The sequence below is a fragment of the Heptranchias perlo genome, chromosome 20, assembly GCF_035084215.1.
Source record: "Heptranchias perlo isolate sHepPer1 chromosome 20, sHepPer1.hap1, whole genome shotgun sequence".
NCBI lineage: Eukaryota > Metazoa > Chordata > Chondrichthyes > Hexanchiformes > Hexanchidae > Heptranchias > Heptranchias perlo.
In genome coordinates, this window is record NC_090344.1 from 18,652,920 (window position 1) to 18,678,575 (window position 25,656).

General features: G+C 44.0%; 1 protein-coding gene across 1 annotated transcript; it reads right to left on the reverse strand.

Annotated features, from left to right (window-relative positions):
* Nucleotides 1-1,280: 1,280 nt before the first annotated feature.
* On the reverse strand, nucleotides 1,281-25,656 carry LOC137335951 (deleted in malignant brain tumors 1 protein-like). Its single transcript, XM_068001460.1, has 13 exons — nucleotides 25,633-25,656; nucleotides 24,354-24,375; nucleotides 23,058-23,372; nucleotides 11,298-11,612; nucleotides 9,951-10,265; nucleotides 9,786-9,863; nucleotides 9,383-9,691; nucleotides 8,335-8,463; nucleotides 7,987-8,076; nucleotides 7,260-7,349; nucleotides 5,769-5,858; nucleotides 4,843-4,968; nucleotides 1,281-3,036 (listed from the first exon to the last, which is right to left on the reverse strand). Coding segments are annotated over exons 1-13 (1,905 nt in total). The 3' UTR covers nucleotides 1,281-3,034.

Here is a 25,656-nt window from a genome sequence, read left to right on the forward strand (position 1 = left end):
GTACACACCAGCAGGAGGTGACATTATACTAGAAATATCTCTGCTGTGTGATGGAGTACATACCTGCAGGAGGTGACATTATTCTATAAATATCACTGCTGTACGATGGAGCACACACCAGCAGGAGGTGACAATATTCTATAAATATCACTGCTGTATGATGGAGTACACACCAGCAGGAGGTGACAATATTCTATAAATATCACTGCTGTATGATGGAGTACACTCCAGCAGGAGGTGACATTATTCTATAAATATCACTGCTGTATGATGGACTACACACCAGCAGGAGGTGACATTATATTATAAATATCTCTGCTGTATGATGGAGTACACACCAGCAGGGGCTGATATTATATTATAAATATCACTGCTGTATGATGGAGTACACACCAGCAGGAGGTGACATCATTCTACAAATATCACTGCTGTATGATGGAGTACACACCAGCAGGAGGTGACATCATTCTATCAATATCATTGCTGTATGATGGATTACACACTAGCAGAAGGTGACATTGTTCTCGCAATATCCCTGCTGTATGATGGAGTACACACCAGCAGGAGGTGACATTATTCTCTCAAATCCCTGCTGTATGATGGAGTACACACCAGCAGGAGGTGACATTATTCTCTCAATATCCCTGCTGTATGATGCAGTCCCCATCCCGGTCCCAGATCTACATCCTCACCCAGAGCTCTGATCAGCCTCGACATCCCACTCGTAACTTTCACATGATCCTCATCTCCCACCCGAACTCTTACATTATGTCTGTCCATTGACTTTATGCCAGTTAGAATTTTAACAGAAATCAAGGGCAGGAGCAGATGTTTAATGACCACTGGATTTTGCTGAGCACCATTTAATCTTTGAATTATCGGTAACTGTTTTCCTTAAACCCCACACTCGGCCGCAGGAATAACTTGTGTGAGATGGGGATTCGACTGACACAAACAGGCTGATTTTTTCTGTGACGTCCTGATGGACTTTTTCCAAAAAGCAGAATCCAAATTGAGTTATATTTCATTTTGAAACCGATGTCCCTCGTTGGTTCCATGAGGCTTTCAGAGAAACTGGAATATTTGTGTGTTGGTGATTCTGTTGGAACCGCAATAGTCTGATTAAAAATGTAACTAAAACGGATGATCCCGATACGAAAGCAATGGTGAGGACAGCAATTTTACTTAATAATAGCAAAGCACCGCAGTTCTCAGTCTGTTACATCAGATATTTTTAATATTCTTCATTAACAACATTTGAGTAAAAACAGCGACATAAAACGATACAAAGTTCATCAGCTGATAAAACAATTCAATTCAAAATACATTTTCCGCAGAATTACATCAGTTAAAAAAATTCCCCATGTTTATTTATAGAAGAAAGACATTATATCTATTTATTTTACAACAATAACTTGCTTTTTAAATGGCACCTTTAAGGTAGAAAAAAATCCCAAGGCGCTTCAAAGAGAATGTGAAATAAAGGCAACACAGAGTGAAGGAGAGGGAAGAGGAGGCATGAGACGCAGCTTGATCAAAGAGCCGGGTGTAACTCGGGCCGAGGGAAATTGATCCTCGGGGGAGTGGAGCGGGGTGATTCTAGAATATGGGAGCTCGCCGGCTGAAGGCCGAGGCGCTGATGGCAGATTGGACGGAGGGAGAGTTAGAAGAGATCCGAGTCAGAGGGCGGGGAAAATTGGGTGTCTGGGGTTGTCAGGCTGGAGGAGGTAACAGAGAAGAAGGTGATAAACCTGTTATTGAACAGAGATATAAAGTAAAAAGCAAAGAAGTTATGGTAAACTTTTATAAATCACAGGTGAGGCCCTAGCTGGAGTATTGTGTCTCATTCTGGGCACCACATTTTAGGAAGGATGTGGAGGCCTTGGAGAGGGTGCAGAGGAGATTTACTGGAATGGTACAGGGGATGAGGGAATTCAGTTATGTGGAGAGACTGGGGAAGCTGGGATTGTTCTCCTTGGAACAAAGAAAGTTAAGGGGAGATTTGATAGAGGTCCTCAGAATAGTTAGGGGTTTGATAGGGAGTAAATCCGGATAAACCGTTTCCACTGGCAGGAGAGTCGGTAACCAAAGGGCACACACTTAAGATAATTATCAACAGAACCAGAGAGGAGATGAGGAGACATGTTTTATTTACACAGGGAGTTGTTACTGGCCTGGACCGCTCTGCCTGAAAGGGTGGTGGAAGCAGATTCAATAGTAGCTTTTAAAAGGGAATTGCATGTATTGGAGTGATTCGGTTGGCTGCATTCTCGCCTCTGATTTAGAAGTTTGTGGGTTCATTCCCACTCCAGAGAATTGAGCACAATATCTAGGCTGACATTCCCAGATCAGTCCGGAGGGAATGCTGCACTGCCAGAGGTGCGGTCCTTTTTAATGAGATGTTGAACCGATGCCCCATCTGCCCTCTCGGGTGGACGTGAAAGATCTCATCGCACTTTTTCGAAGAAGAGCAGGGGAGTTATCCCTGGTGTCCTGGCCAATATTTATCCCTCAATCCACATCACGAAAACAGATCATCTGATATTATCACATTACTGTTTGTGGGATCTTGCTGTGCACATATTGGCTGCCGCACTTCCTATATTACAACATTGACTCCAATTCAGAAGTATTTCATTGGTTGTAAAGTGCTTTGGGGCGTCCGGAGGTTGAGTAAGGCGCTATATAAATGCAAGTCTTTTTTTCTTTTTGTATATTTGAAAAGGAAACAATTGCAGGGCAATGGGGAAAGAGCGGGGGATTGGGACTAATTGGACAGCTCTTTCATAGAGTCGGCACAGGCACGATGGGCCGAATGGCCTCCTTCTGCGCTATCAGATTCTATAGATTGAGAAGGCAAATTTCATGGAGGGATTTTAGCAGAAAATAAAGCTGTCTTAGCAACGAACATGAGATAATATGTAAAATACCCACGGCTGTGGAGACAGTCAGTCGAGATTCGTCCATGATCGAGCCGAATACTTTAGGACTTCCGGTGATGAATTCACATCCGGTTGGAATATTTCAACCAAAATTCTGCCACGAAACAAAAGAAAACATGTTGGTAAATGAAGTTAATTAACTCATTCCCACTCTGTAAATTGACTAAATACAGACAGTGACGATCAGGCTTTATTTTAAACTGATGTGTCTCACATTCTCTGGGACATTTGCAATTTATGAATTTAAGACAATTTTAGACAGTTGATAACTTTTATGAAATTGAAACTCAAATTGTCCGCATAAAGAGGCAATGGGACAGAAGACTGAGGAAATCTTTCCAATTGTGGATGGCCGGTGAGGAGCTCTCACCTCACTGTTAAAAACTGTCCACTAATAAAGTCAAATCAATCTGGGTTATGGCCGGGGCCGACCGTGCCCGGGTTTCTTTCCCGCATTTCTTTTGAAAGGAAATTCTCCTGCTTGTTTATGAATCCCTCCAATGTCCGGACCATCCACCTCTGCAACTTGCTCTACCACAGACACCAACACACGCCCTCCACGTCTCTGACGATGGTCTGTTGTGAATCACCCCACTCCACTCCCCCCACTATCAATGTTGACCTTTCGCAAATCACCCATTTGCATTCAGTATTTAATTAATTCTCGGGATGTGGGATGACGCTGGCAAGGCCGGCGTTTATTGCCCATCCCTAGTTGTCCTGAGAAGATGGCGGTGGGCCTTTGTATTTCTCCACCTGAATGCACAGATCTCACTCTCCTCACTCCTAGGCATCAAGCTCCATGTTGGAGCACGTCCTCGGTCTGGACCCCAAGTGTTTCCCAGATTCCATGCAACATTTCCAAACCCCACCCTTTGAAAGCACCTGAGAACGCTTCTGTTGGCAGGACATGGACACCATTGTGTGCATCAGTGATGGTATCAGCTGCTCACTCATCACATGTAATACGGTTGACAGTCAGAGCCTTTATTCGGCCTCAAAAACCTTACATAACTGCAACCTCAACAGAACCCTGCCATTGCCCGAGTCTGATGTTTTCTTATTCCCACACTCATCCTTCAGTAAAGTTGTCAGTTTCGTGCAAATTGAAGCTGAATTTTGCTGTGGACCAGTGCTCACTGGGTTGTATCTGGAACTGGGACTGATATTGTCTGAACTCACTCACAGCTCGCACTAGGGGACGCTTCCATTACACTATTCAGGGCTGAACTTTAACCCGGACGTGAAATGTTACTGTCAATCCCTCACGACCACCGACCACCCTTTTGTTTCCAAATGAAGAACCTTCTGAACATTGCGCTGTTTGTTGAGCGAGTCCGGTGACCTGGCCTCAGCCAATCTTCTTGGCAACAATATGCAGCTGTTGAAGTCCCTCTGACCGAATTTTGTCTTCTGACCCCTCGGGTCAGTGCCTTTTGCTCCATTGTCTCAGTGTAAGAATTGAGTCTATATTATTCTTTTGATTTGTTTGGAAAATCCTTCTGTCAAACTGGAGAAGTAGAGAGATAGAGAAATAGATGTAGAAAGATGGAAAGAGAGAAATATGGAGGGAGAGAGATGAAGAGTGAGATTGAGAGAGACGATGATAGAGAGATAGAAATGATGATAGAGAGCGACATATATATAACTGGATAAATAGACAGACAGAGTCAGACAGAGATACAGAGCAAGAGACAGAGAGAGGGAGAGAAAGAGGGAGGGGATACAGAGACTGAGATTGCTGCATGTGGAAAGCCAGAAAGATAATTTGCACTTTCCTCCCCAACTTTTTTAATAATAGAATATTTCTGGTCAGGGATCTGTCAATAAACAGACTAATGGACTCTCGGTCGATTACTGAGAACTAACTATCTGGGCCGTTCTACTGAATTGAACTCACAGTCTGTGGCGGGGTGGTCCGCGGTCCTTCTGAGTGTGAGACGGAAGCTTCTGTCCAGCAAGGAGTCACAATGCGTGCTGCTCGGGGTCGCGCCCTCAACATCGGCACAACTCCCCCGAACTGGTGCTGGAAGGAAACGATTGTTGGGAATCAGAGAAGGAGTTTTAAAACGTACTTCAGAGAAAAACACAAACCCCTTTTTACACAATCATCAAACTACAGGAAGCAGTTTGGGACCATCGACAATATGGAATAATCCTCAGTCCTAGAAAAGAGAAAGCAAAGGGGTGATATATAGAATGGTTACAAAACAGGAGGCCATTCGGCCCATCGAGCCCGTGCAAGTTAAAGCCTTTGGGGATGCTGGGAATTGAACGCGGGACCTCACACATGCAATGCTATATCCCCACTGATCGAGGTATTTAAGTTTATAAAAGGCTTTGACAGGGGAGAAGTAGAGAAAAGATTTCCACTTGTGGGAGAGACAAAAACTGGAGATCATAAATATAAAATAGTGGCTAGTAAATCCAATAAGGAATTCAGGAGAAACCTTTTCACCAACATGTAACCGTAGGCGTTAATTATTGCCGCAGGTATTGGCGAAAAAAATTGAAATTGCTTTCTCCGCTATTTTAACATTGAGTTTGATTTATTTCTTTAAACTGGACTTATTTCGTTGTCATGATAGCCGGTAATTGAGTGTGGTATGACAGGGTTAAGTGTTCGTCGGCTTAATCACCAACAGCAATTTTCGGGCTTTTTAGGGCAACAGGCATGAGTCATCCAATGGGAACTTTCAACACAAATTGTAAAACAATTCTACGAATGGCGATTAATGATTGGCATTGGGCTGGTGCAATTGTACAGAAATGTGTTTACAAATAAAGGAATGAGTCGGCAGCCTCCGAGCCCAGGGGTTAACTTACCAGGACCCTCTGCGCTGGGGGTCTGATCATTCAATGGGCCAGAATCAGTGTCATCGTAATCCTGTTTACTGAGGCGCTCTCTGGTCCAATCTATAAAAGGAAATGTTCATTTTAGCGGAGAACAGCGGTGGAGCCGCAAGGCGGTCTTTTCCAGACCATTTAAACAGAGTTTTCCTAAAGTAATGACGCACACGTCCTGACAAGTATTCAAGGGAACCCATCGGGTGGAGCTCCTGGATTCCTGATTGACATCACGGCCATTATTACAATCTGATGGCAAAACAATCACCATCACCGGTTTAGGGATCTGGGTGCGTGAGAAACTATTTTAGTTATTCCTGGCTCTTTGTCACCCTGTGTGTATCATTTTGTCGATGTTTCAAGCAGTGGCTGGTGCTTAATTATCAAATTCACAAAATATTACACAGAAGCTGAGAAATTACACACCGAACATAATATTTACAAAATATTACACAGAATCTGAGTAATTAAACACCGAACATAATATTTACAAAATATTACACAGAATCTGAGTAATTACACACCGATCATAATATTTACAAAATATTACACAAAATCTGATTAATAAGGTATCGAATTTCATTCACAAAATATTACACAGATATGAGTAATTACACACCGAATGTCATATTTATAAGATAATACACAGATCTAAGTATTTACAAACCAAATGTCACGAACAAAATATTACTCAGATCTTAGTATATAATGAGCAAGTTGATAATGTGGTGAAGAAAGCATATGGGATACTTGGCTTTGTAAATAGAGGTATCGTATAAAAAATAAGGAAGTCATGTTGAACCTTTACAAATCACTGGTTAGGCCTCAGCTGGGGTATTGTGTACAAATCTGGGCACCACAGTTTAGGAAGGATGTAAAGCCTTGGTGAGGATACAGAGCAGGTTTATCAGGATGATATCAGGGATGAGGGACTTCAGATTTGTGAAGAGATTGGAGAAGCTGGGATTGTTTTCCTTGGAGCAGAGAAGGTTAAGGGGAGAACTAATAAAGATATTCAAAATTATGAGGGGGTTTGATCGAGCCAGTCCGGAGAAACTGTTTCTTTTGGCAAGTGGGTCGGTAAACAGAGGTCACAGATTTAAAATAATTGGCAAAAGAACTAGAGAGGAAATGAGGAGAAATTGTTTCTCTCAGATCTGGAACGCACTACCTGAAAGGGCGGTGGAATCAGATTCCATAGGAACTTTTAAAGGCAATTCGGTATGTACGTGAAGGGGACTAATTCACAGCGTTATGGGAAAAAGCTGGGTTGTGGGACTAAATTTGACAGCTCTTTCAAAGAGCCGGTACAGGCACGACGGGCCGGATGGTTTCCTTCTGTGTTGTAAAATTCTATGATCTGAGTAATTACACAACGAAAGGACATTTACAAAATATTACACAGATCTGAGTAATTAGATGCGGAATGTAACAGTCACAAACTATTACACAGTTCTGGGTAGTACATACCTTCAGGATTCTGCGAGTTCTGGTCGGTTTGATGTAAACTTGAACTGGTATAATATTCCAGATCAATCTCTCCGCTATTAGATCGATAAACTGTCAAAACAAATGAGAACGGTGAAGAACATTTAATGTAAATTAAGGCTGTTACATTCTTTCAAATACACAAACGCTGTCATACAGAAATCTTGTCAACTGTTCAGATCGCCAGCAAATACCATCATTAGTTAGTATGATACCAGAATACAAAGACAAAAATACATTTACAGTCTTCACACCTCAGAGCCTTTGTAATAAGTGTGATCATATTCATTGTATGGACTCTTAAACCGCAGTGCTCTCAGTGATCCCACCTGTGGGAGCAACACGGAGCATCATTGCCCTCTGCGGCAAGGAGAGTGTGATAAACTGCACAGTGACTGCTCAGAGTACATCGACACAACCTTCTGAATGAGAGTAGGGAAAAACACTCAAAAAAAAGCTTCAGAATTAGAAACTAGGAGGACTGTGAAAAGACAGGAAAGGGAGAAATATAGAAATCCCATCAAACATGAAGCTGACAACAGTTAATAATCTGAACAATCAGACAGCACCATGTTCACCGTGAAAGGAGGTGTCCTGTGAACAGGGCCGAATATCACGGGACTGGTCCCAAATACATTCAATGCAGCGGAGTTTTATTGGGGGGAAGCGACACCTGGACAGACAGAACATGTCATGGGGTGGGACTCACGCGATCCTCTTCCAGCTGTAATGTCATCGATTTCTTGATAAATTGGTTCACCCGGTCTGGAAATCGTATAACTGAAGCTACGATTTTTCACTGTTTAGGAGTAAAACAGATATATTTCATTCATTGTATTCCGGACTCCTCCCGACAGCTATCTCCAAGGAACAGAACAAAATCCACCGAATAAATGACCCCTGTCTTGTTCCATTCAAAACCACAAAATAGAATGTACTTTCAAGTGTGAGAAGGTGACTGATTCACAACTGGGATCGAGCATTACAGCGAGCAATTTACAGCCCCTTAACACACACAGAAAACTGCTGATCACCGAGGCTCTAAGATTAAAGGTACCTCTTCTTGATGACTGTCTCTGTTGTTGTACAGTTAGTGCAATCAGCACAAAAACCAACAGGGTTCCCAGGATGATGGAAACGGCAACCGGCGTGGATATTATTCCCCCCGGGATCAGCACATCTGTAACTAAAACAGACACGAGGAAAATGATCCGACCAAAGCAGCGATTTCTCCATTGACAAGACTCAAATCTAACTAAGGTCGAGAGTTAATGCTGGATTTTTAGTCAAGGAGCAGAAAACTATCGCAGTAAATAGGAACTTTGAAATAGGGTCACAGCAGGAAGTTCTTATAACAAGGACAAGGATTGAAGAGGAGACAAACTGGCTGTGGGTCAGTTGATTTGTTGCATGTCACAATTGAAGGGGCAGTAACTATGGTCAAAACTTAATGAATTTAAATTGGGATAAAGCATGAATGAAAGACAATAATATATATTTGTATTTATTGTTTGCCCTATCAATTCGAAACGTTTGAAAATACTTGGCACAATGAATCTCCACTTGAACTGCCGTAACTGTCGGCAGAGAGACAAACGATAGGCGGAGTGACAGAGGAGGGGCAATGAGGAGTTTGATTAAGACAAACAGAGCGAATTATTGTGGGAACAGCGATAAGTCTGCTTCAATGAAACAACACTTTCAGAAAGGGGGAACATTCCTCCACTTTAATTGAGGCTGTTTGTAGGAAGAGAACAAACTGGAGAACTGGTTTGTTACAGGAAACAGGGGGAAGGGGATATGGTTCAATCTTAGAATGTTTGAAACAACAAACAGTCTCATCTTATCAGTAAACAGAGTGACTACTGATCCGGATCAATCAATATTCTCAAATTAAATAACAAAACAATTTCTACTGAAAAGTACATGTAGTTTTTTTGCAGTTTTATGGGGAGATGACAAAGCCGAATATTCAATATCAGTTGAAAGGAAATCAGCATTTTACACTCTCGCTTTTAAAATAGATAACAAGAGATTTCCTATGAAGCACGGAAATGAATAAATGAAGGCGTCCATTGATTGAATAAACATGTTCCTGCTCCTACCAGAACACATCACACTGGCGACTTTGTGAGCACAGACCCGCTGAGCCCATGTTGATGACCGACAGTCCCACAGGAAGAGTTCGCTTCCCTTGCACTGGACTCTGTTCAGCCATACAGGGCCCTCGCCTTTCCCAAACACGGGCTCCCCGGAATCCGCAAGGGCGGAGCCGCAATCGAGCTGCCGGCACACCACACGGGCCTCTCGCCTATCCCAGGAATCGTCACACACCGTCCCCCATGTGTTATTGAACATGATCTCAACTCTTCCCGAACAGTTAGTCTTTCCTCCAACTAATCGTAATTGTTGTCCTGAATAAAATAACAAATCAACAGGAAGTTCAGTTTTTTTATGACTCATTAGCGGAATCCCACGTAAAGACCATATTATTTAAAAGGAAACTACCTGTTAAATGATCACTTGTGTGGTCAGGTGTCCCAGGACAGGAATGGAAACTGTCGCTCCTCGTTGACGATTGATTTCCTGCAGTACAAGACACATGCGCCAATGATGCACTGTAATAAAGATATCCATGAATGGTACTTGCACTGATTAAACACAGACTGTTACCTGAGCAAACCACACCGGCATCCTCTCTGTGCTTACAGTCATGCTGACCCCATGGTGTGGAGAGACATTGCCACAAGAAGGACTCGTCTGACCGGCATTCAACGTTATCCAGCCAAATGGGCCCAGTGCCTTCTCCAAAATGGGCTTCGAATGGAATCTCGGTAACTGATCCACAATCCAGCTGTTTACAGACCACCTCGCCGTCTTTCTTATCCCAGTCATCGTAACAAACTGTCCCCCAGGATCCTCGATAGAACACCTCCACTCGGCCCTCACAGGGATGGTGTCCTTTCACTAATCTGATCTCCTTATGCTCTGTGAATAGAAGAGAGTGTCAGTAATTGACAATGATGAAGGAATGTTGATACAGCCCTCTGTCATCGACATCTGATGGAGTGAGGAAGGGATATTGATACTGGAATCTGTCATCGACATCTGATGGAGTGAGGAAGGGATATTGATACAGCAATCTGTCACCGACATCTGATGGGGTGAGGTAGGGATATTGATACTGGAATCTGTCACCGACATCTGATGGAGTGAGGAAGGGATATTGATACTGGAATCTGTCACCATTATCTGATGGAGTAAGGAAGGGATATTGATACTGGAATCTGTAAATATCATCTGATGGAATTCGCTTCACTGTCAATCTTTATAAATTCATTCCTGGACGGTAGGGGGAGAGTTTCAGTGAACAATACCGCCTCTTTACCTGTAATGACTCCCGACCATTTACTGTCTCGATCAATTCATTCATCACTGACTCGGGCTCTGAGCCCAGCCAGCAGTGAGCCCCGCTCACAAACATGCTACAGCTTCGCTTCCCGCCCAGTATGTGCAACACCTAAAGGAGCGTCCACACTCTGGTTATATTATACGGCAGCGCAGTGAAAATGATTTCTTACCAAGTAAATCGGCTATAAACTTTTTTAAAAAGCGATTTCAGACTTGAATCGTCTGACGCCGCTCCCAGAGCAAAAGGTGGAGTGAAGAGAAAGTAGTTACGACACCGACAAACGGTTCTGGTGGCGGGACTGCCACAGCCTGAACTGTATTATTGGTTAAAGTTCCAGGATTACAGCAGAGCGGATTGATACCATTCTACGACAACATCCGCTCATGTAAATAGCACCGAATTTTAAACAGGGAAACAGTCAATCGCTAATCCAACACTAATCCACAATCTTTTCAAGTGAATAGGACCAAGTGTTTAGTCCCTTCCATAATTGTACATCCTTTCCCCCTTTTATATGAACACACTCCTGTTGTCTTTAGTTCCTTATCTGAATATATAATCCTCACTCCTTTAACATGAATACCCTCTTGCTGTGTCGACTCACTTACCTGAGCATACGATCCTGACATCTTCTTTATGAATACAGTCATGCTCTCCCCAAGGTGATGAATCACACTCCCAAAGTACCGACTCGTTACCCGTGCATCTCAGTTCATCCAACCAAATTGGCCCAGAGGCCTGTCCACAGGAAACCGGAGCTGTCGCCGTTAGTGAATATCCACAACCCAGTTGCCTACAAACAACATCGGCGTCCAGTCGATCCCAGGAGTCATCGCACACTGTCCCCCAGGCACCATTGTAGTACATTTCCACTCTCCCAGCACAAGGACTTCCGCCGTCCACCAGTCTTATCTGTTTATGTTCTGTTGCAAATCAAGTAGGTTGTATTAGATGTAGTGGATTGAAAGGGCTTGATTAGTTCTTGCAACATTTCTACAAGTTGTCTTCCCTTTTATTCCACCAATCCCCTTGTCTCCTCTCCAGTATCAGCTGACTCCTGCCGGACCACAGTACAAAGGAACGGCAATAGAAATGACCAACTGGCCTCTCCTTCCGTTCCGTACACTAACCACAGACAATCCGCAGTGTCAGGAACTCCCAACACTACATTTCCGAGGTTAGAAAAGGTCTGCGGTTTGTTCCGGTTCCTTCCACAGATACTTACAGCACACAAGGAGCCAATTTGTCAGCTCCTAGCCAGATAAGTCAAAAACTAATCCCACTTCCTTTCTCTCTCCCAAAACCCTGAATGTTCATCTGGTTCAAATGCTGACTCACATTCTCCGTAAAAATGCAATGGTCTGTGCAGCAACTAATGCCTGTGGCAAAGCAATGTGTCCTCTAACAGTTTCGTGAAGAAATACATTTCTCCTATCGTGTTTGTGTTCGCCTGAAACATTTCACTATTCTCACTGTTAACCACATCCCTTACTGTTTTATCGTCAGCCAATCTCAGTATTGTGTTCCCCATTTCCAATCCAAATCATCTGTATATCAGGAATAAAAGTGGAGCATTAATGAACCCGGGGTGTAGGACTTCCAAACCTTCTCCAATCCAAATCATCTATATATCGGGGATAAAGGTGGAGCATTAATGAACCCCGGGGTGTGGGACTTCCAAACCTTCTCCAATCCAAGCAATGCCCACGCACTCCAGCACTTTGCTTCCTGTCCGAAAAACAGCTATCACCCAATGCTGCTTCATCTCCATTTATATCTTACATAGAAATATTGAAAATTTATGGTACAGAATGAGGCCATTCGACCCATCGTGTCTGTGCCGGTCGAAATAGAGCTCCCCAGCCGAATCCCACTTTCCAACATTTGGTCCGCAGCCTTGCAGGTTACGGCACTTCCAGTCCATATCCAGGTAGCTTTAAAATGCGATGAGGATTTCTGCCTCTACCACCTTTTCATGCAGTGAGTTCCAGACACCCACACACCCACTGGTGGGTTTTTTTCCGCATCTCCCCTCTAATCCTTCCACCAATTACTTTAAATCTGTGCTCCCTGGTTACTGACCTCTCTGTTAAGGGAAATAAGTCCTTCCTATCCACTCTATCTCGACCCCTCATAAATTTATACACCTCAATTAAATCACCCCTCAGCCTCCTCTGTTACAAAGAAAATAACCTCAGCCTAGCCAATCTTTCCTCATAGCTATTATTTTCCAGTCCTGGCAACATCCTCATAAATCTCCCCTGTACCCTCTCTACTGCAATCACATCTTTCCTGTAATGTGGTGACCAGAACTGTACGCAGAACCCAAGCTATGGCCTAACTAATGTTTTATACAGTCCGAACAGAACCTACCTGTTCTTATATTGTATACCTCGGCCAATAAAGGAAACGATCCCGTATGCCTTTTTAACTACCGTGTCTCCCTTTCCTGCTGGCTTCAGGAATCTGTGGACATGTACTCCAAGGTCGCTCACTTCCACTTCACCTCTCTGTATCCTCTCATTTATTGTGTATTCCCTTGCCTTGCTTGACCTCCACAAATGAATTACCTCACACTTCTCCGGATTGAATTCCATTTGCCACTTTTCTGCCCACCTGACCAGTCCATTGATATCGTCCTGCAGTCTACAGCTTTCCTCCTCACTATCAGCTGCATGCCAATTTTTGAATCATCAGTAAACTTCTGAATCAGGACCCCTCCATTTAAGTCTGAATCATTAATATGTACAACGAAAAGCAAGCGACTTGGAACTGAGCCCTGCGGAACCCCACTGGAAACAGCCTTGCAATCAGAAAAACACCCGTCGCCCATTACCCTTTGCTTCCTGCCGCTGAGCCAATTCTGGATCCAATTTACTACTTTCCTTTGGATCCCATGGCTTTTACTTTTCTGACCAGCCTGCTAGATGGGACCTTGTTAAAAGTCTTGCTAAAATCCATGTGGACTCCAGGAAATGCATTACCCTCACCGAACATCCTTGTTACTTCTTCAAAAAATTTAATCAAGTTAGTCAGACATGACTTTCCCTTAACAAAGCCGTGTTGACTGTCCCTGATTAACCCGTGCCTTTCTAAATGATGGTTTATACTGACCCTCAGAATTGATTCCAATAATTTTCTTACCACTGAGGTTAAACTGACCGGCCTGTAATCACTAGGTTTACTCTTTTCTTTTTTTAAACAACGGTACAACGTTAGCCGTCCTCCAATCCTCCGGCTCCACGCCTGTCGCCAGGAAGGATTGGAAAATGTTGGTCAGACCCTCTGCTGTTTCCTCCCTTGCTTTTCTTAACAGACTGGGATACATTTCATCTGGGCCTGGTGATTTATTTACTTTCAAAGATGCTAAAGCCCTTAATACTTCCTCTCGCACTATGTTTATCGCAGCTAATATTTCACATTCCTCCTCCTTAACTACAATCTCTGCTTCATCCCCCTCTGTTATGAAATCAGACGCAATGTATTCATTAAGAATACTTAATGATACGATAGATCATTTACAACCAGCCTTCAGTGAGATGCCAATTGAACGCCTTCTTGAAAACCCAGGTAACAGAAAACATTTTTTTTCTACGAGCCGAAAACATGAGGTGTGACCAAGATCTGGGTCAAATGCTTGGGTTTTGAGACGGTGTTCAAAAAGAGAGAGAAGCGGAGAGTCATAGGAGATTAGCAGAGATACCAGAGAGTAGCGACTCAGCAGAATGCTCTGCAAACAGTGGGGCAAAGATGGTGGAAAGTGTTGCTGTGCGTTGAGGGCTTGTTATGGAATAGCGTGGACTGGGATTATGTGTTGGAGAACCTGGTGTTGATCAGTGTGGACTGGGATTATGTGGGGGGATCTGTTTTCGATCAGTGTGGACTGGGATTATGTGCGTGGGGATCTGTGTAGATCAGTGTGGACTGGGATTATGTGAGTTGGGGATCTGTTGTAGATCAGTGCGGAATGGGATTATGTGTGTCGGGATCTGTTGTAAATCAAAATGGAATGGGATTATGTGTGTCGGGATCTATTGTAGATCAGTGTGGACTGGGATTATGTGTGGTAGGGATCTGTTGTCGATCATTGCAGACTGGGATTATATGCCGCGAGAACGGGCAGCTCTGCGTGGACAGGGATAATGGGTGGTGAGGAATTGTATATCAGCGGGGACAGGGATAATGGATGGTGAGGAATTGTATATCAGCGGGGACAGTGATAATGGGTGGTGAGGAATTGTATATCAGCGGGGACAGGGATAATGGGTGGTGAGGAATTGTATATCAGCGGGGACACGGATGATGGGTGTAATGAATTGTATATCAGCGGAGACAGAGATAATGGGTGGTGAGGAATTGTATAAAAGCAGGGACAGGGATAATGGGTGGTTAGGAATTGTATAAAAGCAGGGACAGGGATAATGGATGGTGAGGAATTGTATATCAGCGGGGACAGGGATAATGAGTGGTGAGGAATTGTATGTCAGCGGGGACAGGGATATTGGGTGGTGAGGAATTGTATAAAAGCAGGGACAGGGATAATGGATGGTGAGGAATTGTATATCAGCGGGGACAGGGATAATGGATGGTGAGGAATTGTATATCAGCGGGGACGGGGATATTGGGTGGTGAGGAATTGTATATCAGCGGGGACAGGGATAATGGATGGTGAGGAATTGTATGTCAGCGGGGACGGGGATATTGGGTGGTGAGGAATTGTATAAAAGCAGGGACAGGAATAATGGATGGTGAGGAATTGTATATCAGCGGGGACAGGGATAGTGGGCGTTAGGAATTGTATATCAGCGGGGACAGAGGTAATGAGTGGTGAGGAATTGTGTATAGAATCATAGAAAGGACAGCACAGAAGGTGGCCATTCGGCCCAACTAATCCGCGTCGGCTCGATGCAAGAGCAATCAAGCGAGTTCACGCCACCCCCCCCCCCACCCCACGACCGCCCCCACCCCCGCACTTACCCCGCAGCACTTCAATTTTTTTACCTTTCAAGTACTTATCTAGTTCCCTTTTTTAGGCCATGATTGAATTTACCTCCACCAGCCCCTCGGGCAGTGCATTCCAGATGCTAATCACTCGCTGTGTGAACAAGTTTCTCCTCATGTCATGGTTGTTTTGTCAATCACCTTAAATCTATGCTCTGTGGTTCATGACCTTTCCGCCAATGGGAACAGTTTGTCTCTGTCCACTCTGTCTGGACCCTTCATGATTTTGAATACCTCTATCAAATCTCGTCGCAACCATCTCTGTTCCAAGGACAAAAACACCAGCTTCTCCAGTCCATCCACGTTATTATAGTCCCTCACCCTGGAATCATTCCAGTAAATCTCTTCTGCACCCTCTCTCAGGCCTTCACATCTTTCTTACAGTGCGGTGCCCAGAACTGGCCACAATACTCCAGTTGTGGCCGAACCAGTGTTTTAGAAAGGTTCATCGTGACTTTCATACTTTTATACTCTATGCCTCTATTTATAAAGCCCAGGATCTCGTATGCTTTTTTTAACCGCTTTCTCAGCCTGCCGTGCCACCTTTAACGATTCCTGCACATACACCCCCAGATCTCTCCGTTCTTGTACCACTTTTAGATTTGTGCCCTCTAGTTTATATTGGCTCTCCTCGTTGTTCCTACCGAAATGTATCATTTCGTATTTTTCTGCCTTAAATTTCATTTGCCCATGCCACCAGCCTGTCGATATCCTCTTGCGGTCTATCACTATCCTCCTCACTCTTTACTACCCTTTCCAGTTTTGACCCAGCACCGACCCACGGGGAACAGCACTGGACACCTCCCTCCAGTCCGAAAAACAACCGTTCATCACAACTCTCTGAATCCTGTCACTTGGCCAAGTCTGTATCCATGTTGCTATTGCCCCCTTTATTCAATGGGCTGCGATCTTGATAAGCCTACCATGCGGCACTTTATCAAACCCCTTTTGAAAGTCCATATATGCAACACATCAACTGTATTGCCCTCTTCCACCATCTCTGTAGCCTACTCCAAAAACTCAAGCAAGTTAGCTAAACACGATTTGCCTTTAACAAATCCGTGATGGCTTTCCTTAATCAATCCACGCTCGTCCAAGTGAATGTTAAGTCTGTCCTGGATTATCATTTCTAAAAGTTCCCCCACCACCGAGGTTAAACTGACTGGCCTATAGTTGCTGGGTTTATCTTTACACCCGTTTTCGAACAATGGTGTAACATTTGTAATTCTACAGTCCTCTGGCACCATCCCCGTATCTACGGATGTTTGGAAGATTATGGCCAGTACCTCCGCAATTTCCACCCTTACTTCACCTAGGATACATCCCATCCAGACCGGGTGACTTATCCACTTTAAGTACAGCTAGCCTTTCTCGTAGCTCTTCTTCATCAAATTTTAGCTCATCCAGTATCTCAACTATATCTTCCTTTACTGAGACTCTGACAGCATCTTCTTTAATGATAAACACAGATGCAAAGTACTCATTTGGTACCTCGGCCGTCCCCTCTGCCTCCATGAGTAGATCTCCTTTCTGGTCCCGAATCGGCCGGACCCCTCCTCTTACTACCCGGTTACTGTTTGCATGCATGTAGAAGACTATCAGTGGGGACAGGGATAATAGGTGGTAAGGAATTGTATATCAGCGGGGACATGAATAAGGGGAATTGAGGAATTGTTGTGGGACAGGAAAGATGGGGAGTGAGGAATTGTTGTGTGACAGGGATGATGGGGATTGAGGAATTGTTGTGGGACAGGAATGATGGGGAGTGAGGAATTGTTGTGGGACAGGGATGATGGGGAGTGAGGAATTGTTGTGGGACAGGGATGATGGGGAGTGAGGAATTGTTGTAGGACAGGGATGATGGGCGGTGAGGAATTGTTGTGGGACAGGGATGATGGGGAGTGAGGAATTGTTGTGGGACATGGATGATGGGAAGTGAGGAATTGTTGTGGGACAGGGATGATGGGGAGTGAGGAATTGTTGTGGGACATGGATGATGGGGAGTGAGGAATTGTTGTTGGACAGGGATGATGGGGAGTGAGGAATTGTTGTGGGACAGGGATGATGAACGGTGAGGAATTATTGTGGGACATGGAATGTGCAGCCGAGATTTGGACAATGTCGAGTTTCTGGAGGGTGGAGTATGGGAGGGCAGTAAGGTGGCCAATTCATGAGGTGACAAAGTCATTTGCAAATGTTTCAGAGATGGAATGACTGAGAAAGGTCCCAAGGGGGTAAATGTTAATGAGATAGAGGCAAAAAATTACAATGGGGAGTTCAACTCCTCACCACATCTTAACTATGGTGACCAGGAATATAAAGGTCCCCAAATTGCCAAAAACAAGGCATCTCTTTGTTATAGCAATTTGGTCATGTCCAGCTATAATTAACAACTTTTTAAATTCTTCATAAATCTTTCCAATGCCTTATGTATGGACATAAGTCATCCGCTATCCTGACCCGATTATTTCAGAAAGTCTTCTGATTCCCATTTCTAATTTTCTTATTTAACTTTCTCCCGTAAGTGTCACTTTAAATCCCCGCCCCTCCATGGCTTCAGCCCCACCCCATCTCTCAACCATCTCCAGCCCCACATCACCCCACACAGAGAGTTACCAGTCCCATCTCCCCATGGTGTCACCCAACTCCATCTCTCAACCTTTCCCACCGCCCCTCCCACACTGTCAGTTTACAATCCCCTTCCCCCATGATGTCCCCACACCCCATCTCTCAAGTTCCCCCAGCCCCCCATCCCCTGTACTCCTTGTCCCTCTGATTCCGGCCTCCTGTCCCTCCGCCTCCCTCTGCCGCACCTCTCGGCGCTCCTGTCCTCCTCTGTGCAGCTCTCTCCTAAATCCGGCAAACTCTTGTCCACTTTAATACATTTCGTGCATCTCTCACTTCCTGGAAACCTGTTTCTTTCCCTTCCTCCTCTCGTGATATTTCTTATTGCTTATTGCAGCCAAGTCTTATTCTGTCCCAACTGTGTTACTAATCATGTTTTACCTCTAGTCCAAAGTCTACACGTTCCGACGACCCTGGAAATATTAGTTTAGCATCTCCAAATGGTCCTGTTAACCTATCCGCAAGGGCATTAGGCCATTTGGTTCAGATACAGGCTGTATCTTCAGTACCTCTTTTGCTTGTTCCAGAGTTACTTCCAATGGCCCAAGAATGTGAACACCCTAGCCCAGCCCTTTAACCACCCGCTAATCTGTCCAGACATCCTCGACCTTACTTGGCCATCGTATGGCACAAAGTCGTTCAAATATTACAATCTCAGATTATTGTCTAACTGTTTAAGCTCTCTCTGGGACTTCTCAAAACCACGACTTGCAGCTGCACTGTCCCTGTTCCACATCTGGAATTCCCAGTCCAGACCAGAGAAGGTTAAGAGGGAGATTTAACTGAGGTGTTCAAAATTATGATGGATTTTCATAGAGTAAATAACGAGAAACTGTTTCCACTGGCAGGAAGGTCGATAACTACAGGATTCATATTGAAGATAATTGGCAAAAGAACCAGAGGAGATGAGGAGGTTTTTTTACGCAGCGAATTGCTATGATCCTGAATTCACTGCCTGAAAGTGTGGTGACAGCAGATTCAACAGTAACTTTCATAAGGGAATAGATAAATACTTGAAAAGGATAACAGTGCAGGGCTATGGGGAAGTAACAGGAGAGTGGGACTTATTGGATAGCTCTTCCAATGAGCTGCCACAGGCAAGGTGGGACGAATGACCTCCTTCTGTGCTGTGTGTTTCTATACATCCTGGCTGTAATTGTCAGATTGTGGAATCACCCATCAACCGCATCCCGAATCCACTCAGCCTCTGATACTGTGGGACGTGACCAGGTTCTGCTCCAGCAGTAGGCGCCCCTGCTCCAGATATTCGTCACTTAGTGCAAGTGGTGCTGGAGAGAAGGGGAGGAATAAAGAAAGACGAGGAGGACATTTACCAACCGCCCCACCCCACTGGAACCTTTTTCTGGCATTCAATTAGATCATGGCTGTATTGTATCTTAACCCCATATACCGGCTTTGGGCCATATCACTTGATCCCCTTACCCAACAAAAATATCTATCTATCTCAGTCTTGAATGTGTCAAGTGACCCAGAATCCACAGCCGTCTGCGGGAACAGACTTCCAGGTTTGTATTATCCTCTGGGTGAAAATAGATTTCCTCATTTCTCTCCCAAACGGCCTAGCTCTAATTTTAAGATTATGCCCACTCGTTCTGGATTCCCCAACAGAGGAAATAGTATCATTATCTACTGTTGGAATCCTTTATCATTTTAAATGCCTCGATCATCGGAACATAAATAGACCATTTAACCCCTCGAGCCTGTTCCACCATTCAGTAAAATCATGGCAGATCTGTGACCTAACTCCAGAGACCCGCCTTAGCCCCATACCCCTTAATATCTTTGGTTAACAAAAATCTATCAATATCAGATTTAAAATTAACAATTGAGCACACATTAACTGCCGTTTGCAGAAGAGAGTTCCAAACTTCTACCACCCTTTGCGTATAGAAGTGTTTCCTAACTTCACTCCTGAAAGTCCTGGCTCTAATCTTTAGGCTATGTCTCCTAGTCCTAGACTCCCCAACCAGCAGAAATAGTTTCTCTCAATCCACCCTATCAGTTCACCTTAATATTTTGAAAACTTTGATCAAATCATGCCTCATTTTTCTAAATTCCAGGGAATACAACTCTAGTTTGTGTAACCTCTCCTCGTAATTTAGCCCTCGGTTGGGGTCCAGGTATCATTCCAGTAAATCTACACTGCACTCTCTCCAAGGCCAATGTATCCTACCTAAGGTGCGGTGCCCTGAACTGATCACAATACTCCAGGTGTGGTCTAATTAGGGATTTCTATCGCTGTAGCATAATTTCTACCTTCTTGTATCCTAGTCCTCTACTTATATAAATCCAGCATTCCATTACCCTTTGTGATTATTTTCTGTACCTATCCATGACATTTTAATGATCTATGTACGTGAACCCCTAAAGTCTCTTTGGACCTCCACTATTTCGAGCTTCTCACCATTTAGAAAGTACTCTGATCTATCTTTTTTTAGGTCCAATGCGGATGACCTCACAGTTGTCTACATTGTAATCAATTTGCCACAGTTTTGCCCATCCACTTAACCTATTAATATCTCTCTGTAATTTTAAGCTTCCATCTACACTGCTTACAATGCTGCCTATCTTCGTCTCATCGGCAAACGTGGATCTGTGACTCTACATCCCGTCATCTAAGTCGTTAATAAATACAGTGAATAGTTGAGGCCCCAACACAGATCCCTTTGGGACATCTTGCCAATTTGAGTACGTGTCCATTATCCCTACTCTCTGTCTTCTGCCGCTCAGTCAACTTCCTAACCAGGTCAATAATTTGCCCTCAATTCCATGAGCTTCAACTATGGCTAACAGTCTTTTATGAGGGATTTTATTGAATGCCTTCTTGAAGTCCATATAGACATAATCAATAGACACTCCCGTCTACTGCTTTCGTCACCTCTTCAAAAAATTCAATCAGTTTCATCAGGCATGACCTACCCTTTACAAATCCATGATGTTGCTCTCTGATCAACTGAAAGTTTTCAAGGAGTTCAGTCACTCTATCCTTAATTTTAGATTCTAGTAATTTCCCGACAACAGATGTCAGGCTAACTGGTCTATAATTCCATGGTTTCCTTCGCTCACCTTTCTTATAGAGCAGAGTGACATGTGTAATTTCCCAATCTAAAGGAACGGTTCTTAAATTGAAAGAACTTTGGAAGATTGTAGTTCGGGCTTCTGCAATGTTCTCACCTCCTTCCTTCAAAATCCTGGGATGAAAACCATCTGGCCTGGAGATTTGTGACTCTTTAGTGCCATTATTTTCTTCATTACTGTTAATTTGCTTACATTAATTATGGTGACGCCCGGCCCTGATTCAAAATTAGTTTCCTTGGGGTGTCTGGCATGCTATCCTCTTCCTCTGCTGTAAATACTGATGAAGAATAATTATTTAACATGTCCACTGTTTCCTTATTTTCATTTACAATCACCCTCAATCATCTATGCTGAAGACAATACAAACATTGTATATGCAATCTGTCCTCATAATTTAACCATTTGCCCTGCACAAATCTGAAGGCCAATGCTAAAAACTGAACACATTGCTCCAGCTGGGGTCTAAACAATGCTCTATGCAATTGAACCATCACTTCCTCCCCTATGTATTTCATTCTCCTTGAGATAAAGGTCAACATCCGATTAGCCTTTTGACTACCACTTGTACCTGTGCACTAGCTTTTAGTGATTTGTGTGCCTAGAAACCTAAACCTCTTTGCTTCTCCACAGTTTTTGGTCTGTTCCCATTGAGACAATGTTAAAATTTGCCCTTTGAGATTCAAAGCGGATGGTCTTACACTCCCCTTCATTAAACGCCATCTTCCATAGTTTTGCCCACTCCTTCATTCTGCCTATGTCCCTTTGTAACTTCCTCCTCCCATCATAGTAATACATGACCTCCGACAAAGCTCACTCCATGAAACTCACCTGGGCTCTCTGCACTGCCACCCTGCGGTGTCAGACTGACTAAATTAAAACATGTGCCGAGAGTTTGACTGAACTCATTCTAGCGCCAAACTCCCAGAGAAGTGAAGTTCCACTCAATCTACATTCTCCTCTCATTTCCTGTCTCGTCTCTTGTGTTCGAGAAATCTACAAAAACAATCCAAGCACAAATACAGAATACATATGTCGAAATGTTCGCTTTTGATATTTATTTACCTGATTACCACTGAGATACCAGTCCATTGAAAATAATGGGTGGTTCTCGAAAGACCCCATCTGCTTTTGTTACTTCATCCAATGGATGGCGCTGTTATCTCACAAGCAATGTTTCTGGAAAGCTGGTGATCCTTGTTGGCCGCGAGGTGGCGCTTTAACCTCGTTCAGACTGTCAGTGAAAAGGCAGCTGAAGAAACAACTGTTCCACCCACTAACCGTGATCAACGCCAGGGGAGATTTCCTTGCACCGAATAATACAACTCAGGCAAACTGTTTTCTTTGTGTAATATTTCCATAACCCCAACCGTTCTCATTATCCTTAAAACGCTCAAACATTTTGCCAAGCAAGTGGTACAAAGCCCTTGGTGATGCCTGCTGCAGTCGAGAGTCTGCTCCACATTTAGCGGGAAAATCTCTCCTAGTCTTGCGTAATGTTTGTGAATTTTCTCCCATGTCGGCTCACATTCTGTGCTAAATATCCAGTTTGCATGGAAACGAATGAACACTGGATCTACATTCTCTATTTCTCAGATCTCTAATAACGATGGTTTATGTTTCCTTAATTGTCACCATTCACTCACCTGAACAGAGCACGCCGACATCCTCGCTGTCAGTCAGACTCTGATTCAATGTGAATGAGCTGCAGTCCCAGAGCCGCGACTCGTTTCCCTCACATTGGACTTCATTCACCCACACGGGCCCTTCACCCTCTCCGTACTTTGAAGAGTTATAAGCGGATATCTCATAGCCGCAGCCCAGCTGTCTGCAGACCACGCTGGCACCATTTAAATCCCAGAGATTATCCCGCACTCGCCCCCAGCTGCTGTTGGAGTAAATCTCCACTCGCCCGTCACAGCGGCTTCCCCCATTCATCAGTCTCGGCGGCCAACCTTCATCTGAAGAAGAATAAATTAATAACAGTGGATAACCTGAAACTCCCAGTTGGACAGGCGGGTTGCGCGCACATCCTTTCTGCCGTCTCCTGATCTCGGGTGAAGAGATTCTGGAGAAATACCGAGCCGAAACCAGCCGCTGCTCCGGAGAATCGGAGATAAATCAGAGGGCGATCAGTCCAGGCCGGCGGTGGTTGTAGTGCTGCGATCGATGGCAGGAGCTCGGTCAGAAAATGACTCCTGGCCACTCGCACTATGCCTCCTCCAGTATATAGAGGTCGGGTTCAGACAGTGCTCACATGGTCATAACAGCTATTAACTGCCTCTCAGGTTCCCTTTCCCATAGGGAGCGGGTCCCGAGTTAGTGACAGGATTTCATCCTTTGAAATTAAGCCCAGTATAAATGCCCTTTGTAAAGTGGATCACGGTGTCAGGGGGCAGAGCTGCCACAATCAGGCCCTCACCATATGAGGAGAGTGGCGGGTGATCACTGGGACCGATGGTTGAAGATAGCGATACTATATTACAGGAAGTAGACACACAATCCAGTCACAGGTAAACGGGCGATTGTTAGTTTCAGCGCTGCCTGGATCACTACTCTGTAAAATTCATGGCCCTGTGTGATTTGGAGCACAACAGGTGCATTGTGTAAATCCGTCACTTGGTCACTGGTGTATTTCTGACCGAGATCCCCAATGACCAGAAAGGCACGAATTTCACCGAGTCAGTTTCACAAGTTCCTCCCAGCCACAATTTTACAATTTCAACGGTCATTTCGACAAAGCTGAAAAACAATTTTACTTTCGCATCGCGGGGCATAAATCTGTTCAAATAATAGGAACCAGCCAACTAATTATTGATTTTAGCAACGTATTCAAGTCAATTATCGGAAATGACGGGCTGTGATAAAGATAAAGCTCCTGACACCAGAAGAGTGATCGTGAACCAAGGAGAGGACGAGAGGATCCATTCACTCAACATTACATTGTTCTCTATTTAACACATACTGAAACGTGCACACCAGGTAAAAACTCATCTGGAAAAACATTTATCTGCTGCCGAATTAACGCCGAAGGTTTCCAGGAAAAAGCACATCTCATCTTTGCGATGAATTTTATGTTGACTGATACATTTAAGCCGGTAACATTTGTAACGGTTTAAATACGACCACAGGATTTCTGTGCTACAGCAACGTGAGATATTGTATAGAATTTTATTAAATTTGACGGCGCAGAAACAGGCCATTCGGCCCACCGGATCTATGCCGATGTTTTTGTTCCACACGAGCCCCCCACCTTACTTCACGTCACCCTATCAATATACACTTCTATTCCTTTCTCCCTCATGTACTTGAATGCATCTGTGCTTTTTGCCTCAACCATTCCTTGTGGTAGCGAATTCCACATTCTATCCACTCTCTGGTTAAAGAAGTTCTCCCGAATTCCATATTGGATTTATTAGTGACTATCTTATATTTATGGCCCCTAGTTTTATATTCCCCGACTAGTGGAAACAACTTCTCCACCTCTGCCCTATCGAACCGCTTCATAATTTTGAAGACCTCTATCAGGTCACCTCTCAGTCTTTTCCAGGGTAAAGAGCCCCAGCCTGTTCAGTCTTTCCTGATAGTTGTACCCTTTCAGGACTACAAGTGTGTTCGAATCAAGGTCACATTTAAGTTTCACATAACTTCTCTGATTTTGAATTCTATTCCACTAGAAATGAAATCCAGCTCTTTGTTTGCGCTTTTTATGGTTTTGTTGACCTGCTTTGTTACTTTTAATGATTTGTGAATCTGTACCCACAGATCCCTTTGTACCTCTGCGCCATTTTGTCCGTTATTTTCCAAGGAGTACGTGGCCTGCTTATTCCACCTACCACCATGCACCACCTCACACTTGTCTATATTGAAATTAAATGGACATTTAAACATTCTGCAATTTTGTTGTATTCTTCCTCAGTGTTAGCTGTCCACCCCCCCCCCCCTCAATTTGGTGCCATCCGTAATGGATTCACACGGATAGATTAAACAGTAGGTCGAACCATTTATTAATGAAATGTGCTGGAGTGAAACCCTTTAGTCTGATGTAGTTCAGTAATGAACCAATCTACTAAGCAGCCGTCATTGCTGAATGAAAATATGAGATCGTCATCAGTAAAACTGGTGGATCAATGAAAGGTGGAAATCGATTCACTGACGTGAGACTCTACTGGAGTGTAGAACAGTTGGTGTATTTCATTTCAATAGACTGTGAGGACTCACCTGAGCAGATGACACTGGCGTCAT

Excerpts from the sequence above, each read along its gene's own strand:
- LOC137335951 (XM_068001460.1), bottom strand. The coding sequence starts at position 25,656 with ATGACGCCAGTGTCATCTGCTCAG. Across the intron at positions 7,350-7,986 it reads TACAGCTGGAAGAGGATCGC|TTTATCGATCTAATAGCGGA; the intron begins GTGAGTCCCACC and ends TTGTTTTGACAG. Across the intron at positions 5,859-7,259 it reads GAACTCGCAGAATCCTGAAG|ATTGGACCAGAGAGCGCCTC; the intron begins GTATGTACTACC and ends TTCCTTTTATAG.